The following is a 4,537-nucleotide window of genomic DNA, read 5'->3' on the forward strand; positions in this document are numbered from 1 at the left end:
GACCCTGTTTGTGGGGCAAGGAGGAAAGAACCCGCCTCGACCTCCACCTGGATTGCGGTGAAGAGGCTACGTAAAAAAGTGAGGATGAAGCGTCTAGTTAACGTTTCAGCCTTTTAAAAAATTGCAGCGTAATCGCAACAGATCTTAGTGGTCTTTTGCAAGAGATAAAGGGCAACCATGGGGTTCCGAAACTGATAAAGTATTATTATTATTATTATTATTATTATTATTATTATTATTATTATTATTATTATTATTATATTCAGAAGATGAACGTGAATGTATGACACTATTTCGGTTCGAGTGGAATTCGCGCATTTCATAAAGTTTCGATGACGTAACGTTTCCCGTTTTCTCTGAAACATCCCAGGAAATGTTGTGGTGTATTGCCGTAGCTTCCTCCTCGATCTATTCATAGTTTACCTTTCCATTAGCAATACAAATTAACGCTGTTGAAAGTTGATTCATTTTCATGGAATTTTGGCTGTCAAGTCAAGCACTGGGGCACTTCCGGCCATTCAGCGTCTCCGACATTGAAAACAGGAGTTAAGATAAAGAGATCCAGAAAATAAAGGAGATGAAATACAGGGACCTAAAGGTGGAACTGGGAGAAAACTCTGCAGTTGCCCTAAGAAGTAGTAGTTAAGAGTTGTTGGACAGCAAGATTTGAAGAAGGGCATTGGGAATGGAGGGTAAGTAAAAAGCTAAAAAGCGGTTGCAGCTAGGGCCCGCAGGAATACTACAGGCACCCTTTAGTAGTGCCAATAAGGTGTAGTGAAGGAACTAGCCCCCTACTGGGACGCTGGTGTAAGGACTCCCGTATGTCGATCACTCGTTTAGGGCGTCATCCTCTATTGAATTATAATTAGTATTTTGAAAACCAGGAATCGCAGCACACACTGTCGCAAGATTTTTTTGACACAGGTACGGCTGCATACTGACAAAACATCTAATCATGAAAGGAAGGACATCCATTTCTTTAAGGCTTAAAATTGGTGCTCTCTCGATGAATATAAGCTCGATTACAAGACAGATTAGTTTCTCGGTGAAGGATTATTATAAGAGTTATTGGCTTTATTGATTGGACTTATGTTAGTTGACATTCGGAATTAAGACATACAAATGACATTTGGTATCAAGATGTGACCTACGAAAATCTCTTGATCGGAGAAACGCAATGCATACATATAATGTCGCCAAGAGCCTCGTCCATTTCCCAAGCGTGACGTTCAATTTTGTCATTTTCCTGCTTATATGTCGCCTTCCTGTTTCGTGCGTTGCCCAGACATCATTTCGTTTCCCCTCCCTCCCCCTCCCCTCCCCCCTCCCTCTCCCTCTCCTCTCCCTCTCCGCGGCGCCACATCCTTCCACAGGATCCACACTCCTCCCTTAAATATAAACCTCGGGTGGATCAATGAAGAGCTAAATTTAGATTTCCCCAGCCAACAACGTTTGAATATAGCGCCTCCCGAAGCCATTCTCCTATACCCCTCTCTCTGCTTTGATGTATTCGCAACTTTATGAGACTGCGACGTGCGGCTTCTATAAAAATATGCGATCTGCCGAAAAAAATGTAGGGTTACAAAAACTCACATGAAAAAAGAGAGAGAGAGGGAGACCGTTACAAGTATTATCTTCATGTGAAAAGGGAAGGTTAATGAAAATGACAAAAGGGATGGACAGAGGAAACTAGGGTAAAAGCAAAATTGGAATCATCCCAAAAGCATTGAAATAAGCGTGTGTTTCAGGTTCAAGGATGAGGGCAAGGCCGTCTGGGCGAGGGGAGTAAAGCGAGTCACGTGCTCGAGTGGCACATGATTGGTTGGGAGGTATATATGTCGGCGGAGGAGCATGGCCGGGCCAGTATCCCTCCGAGAAGAGTACGGTACAGGTTGGGACTGCTTCGGTCGTCGCTCTGCACTCGTGACTTTTCCCCTCGCTTTCCCCTTTGCCTCGTCAACAGCGCTGGCGAACTTGGAAGTTGTGGGAAACTTATGATGTGTTTTCAGGCTGTGTTATCTGGTCATGATATGTGGATTTATATGAAAAGTTTTGGCTGAGGACAATGCGTGGTATTCACCTCTTCGTTTTAATGAAAAGCCATGTGCCCAGATTTTTCTTGCTTAACTTCCTAACATTTGACAGAAATTTGGTTTTTAGTTGCATGACTTGGTTTTGTTTTGCAATAAAGGACAAATAAACTACTTAGGCAGTTTGTTCAAACAATTGAGAAATAACATCAATCAGAAATTTTTCTTATCTCGATTAGTCCGAAATGTGAAAAGGCACTATTAACAATGAAATGAAAATAAGTCTGCCAGTACGTCTGTAGGTGAGAAGGATTAACATTAGTTTGGGTAATTTCCAAAAGTTGACACTTATGAATCCTATGACTTTGACAGCTGGAAAGAAAGGCAAAAATTTAAAACGATAATCAACGGCTGAACGGAATAGATATTTATTTCATTGCGACAACGAAGCATCGATGTATATCTCACTACCAAGACGGATTTCTCTACCATAGCTTTTGTCGGTTGCGCTGAAACAATTATTTTATAATGCCTCATTCGTGATGTTGAAGCTGTGATGTCTGCATGAAAGTTAATGGTATGTGATTGGATAAATCCGTAGACTATGTTGACAATGCATTTAAGTGGAGTAACCTAGCACATGCTCCTCAGATTTTGTCACGATTATAGACCATTATTATGATTGCTTAGGTTGATTGACAGATCGAAAAGAAGTGTTGGATCGAAAATTGCATTCAATTACAAGGCTCTGTATTCGGTAAAAATTTTTATAGAGCCGTAGATATACTGTCCGTAGTATTTTCAGTTGATGGAGGACGACCTAAAGAAAAATCATGTTTAGTAGCAAAATACCTTAGACTTCTCTTTATATTTAGTATATAAAAACGTGTACCTCAGGTTTAGCCTATATGAAAAGAAAAATTGGAACGACCTTTTACGAAACGGAAAAGAAATAAACGAAAAGGAAGAAAAAACTTGAGTGTGAGTGTTATCAAGAATATAGAAGACAAAATGGCACTACCCTCGCGCACAGAGAACTAACTGGCGTAGTGATAAAGTCTGAGATAAACAGACCAGAGAATGGAATAGACTGGGGCAAGAATGACAATGGATCCGTCCAGAGCCTTCCTTTCCGGTGCCAGCCAGAACTCCTAGTTGATCATGGAGACTGCTGCGACCCCGTCCTCTCTCACCGAATACCAAAGCTTGGAATATACCAACGGCCGAGAGACCTTCAGCGCCTCTGCCCATAGGAACACTTTAGAATTCGTCATGGACGCTGGGGGTCCGGAAGTCGAAGTCAACAGTAGTGCCTCGGCGACGCTGCCCATAGCCAATAGGCTCTCCGAGGAAGGTTATTACCTCTCGGCGTTCTTCCTCCTCCTCATCGGGCTCTTCGGCATCTTCAACAACCTGGTGGTCTTGATCGTCATGGCCAAGAATAAGCAGGTCAGTGGTCCTCTCTCGAAACAGGCTGTGTCTGTGTCTGTGTCTGGGCTACGCTTTCGAAAAATCAGTCGAACTCTTAAAAGAGATAGATTTTTTAAATATTTATTTTTACTTATGACCCGACAGCAATAAATTATGCTCTTCTTCAGATACTGCTGTTTTTATTTCGATGGATAAAATGTTGACAGTACACTGCAAATATATACATATAATTAAATATGTATACTTATTTACACATATATATGCTTGTATATATATATATATATATATATATATATATATATATATATATATATATATATATATATAATATTGTGAGCTTACGTTTTACATGTGTATAGAGGCGAATAAATATACCCTAAAAAATAAATATACGTATGTGGTGAAATTAAATGTTGGGTAAACGGGATTTATCTCTTTCAGTATACAGAAAATTTACAGATAACTGTCGTTACATTGGACGAGGAAATACGGCTTTTTGGATTAGGGGGATGAGAGCCAGTAAAAGGTAGGAGGACCAAGCCATAAACTAAAAAGAAAGTCATATAATAAATAAAAATGGGACGTACATTAAATTTAAGAGATAGTTTTCCTACTGATAAGTTGAAAAGGATTCAGAACTGTAACTGAGTACTGATGTTAATTTGATTGATACGTTTGGCTGATATGAAGTTATCACAAGGGACTTAGTCACCGGCCAGGTTAAAGTTGTACTGTTTCTTCGTTACGGGTCTACCAATGCTCTAAGGAATCTTGATTATAGATAGATGTTGCATACAGGCTGACGTACTTTATGTAGATGAATAAATGTTATTTATACATACATTCATACACACGTTTTATATTTTTGCATATATATATAATATATATATATATATATATATATATATATATATATATATATATATATATATATATATATATATATATATATATATATATATATATATTATTTATATTAGTGAAATACTCTGAAAAGTCTTCTATTGGATTAAAATGCAAGTACTTGAATATATTTCGTATAGGATGCCCTAGTTTGTCTTTATTCCTCAAAATGT

General features: G+C 38.8%; 1 protein-coding gene across 1 annotated transcript in view; it reads left to right on the top strand.

Moving 5' to 3' along the window:
• The first annotated feature begins 1,862 nt into the window (after positions 1-1,862).
• LOC136835325 (parapinopsin-like) overlaps positions 1,863-4,537 on the top strand; it is a 384,012-nt gene continuing 381,337 nt past the window's right edge. Inside the window, exon 1 of the mRNA XM_067098671.1 lies at positions 1,863-3,479. Coding sequence (XP_066954772.1) covers positions 3,192-3,479 — 288 coding nt within the window. The 5' untranslated portion in view covers positions 1,863-3,191. The remainder of the gene's footprint in view (positions 3,480-4,537) is intronic.

The sequence above is a fragment of the Macrobrachium rosenbergii genome, chromosome 55 (assembly GCF_040412425.1).
Source record: "Macrobrachium rosenbergii isolate ZJJX-2024 chromosome 55, ASM4041242v1, whole genome shotgun sequence".
Classification (NCBI taxonomy): Eukaryota; Metazoa; Arthropoda; class Malacostraca; order Decapoda; family Palaemonidae; genus Macrobrachium; species Macrobrachium rosenbergii.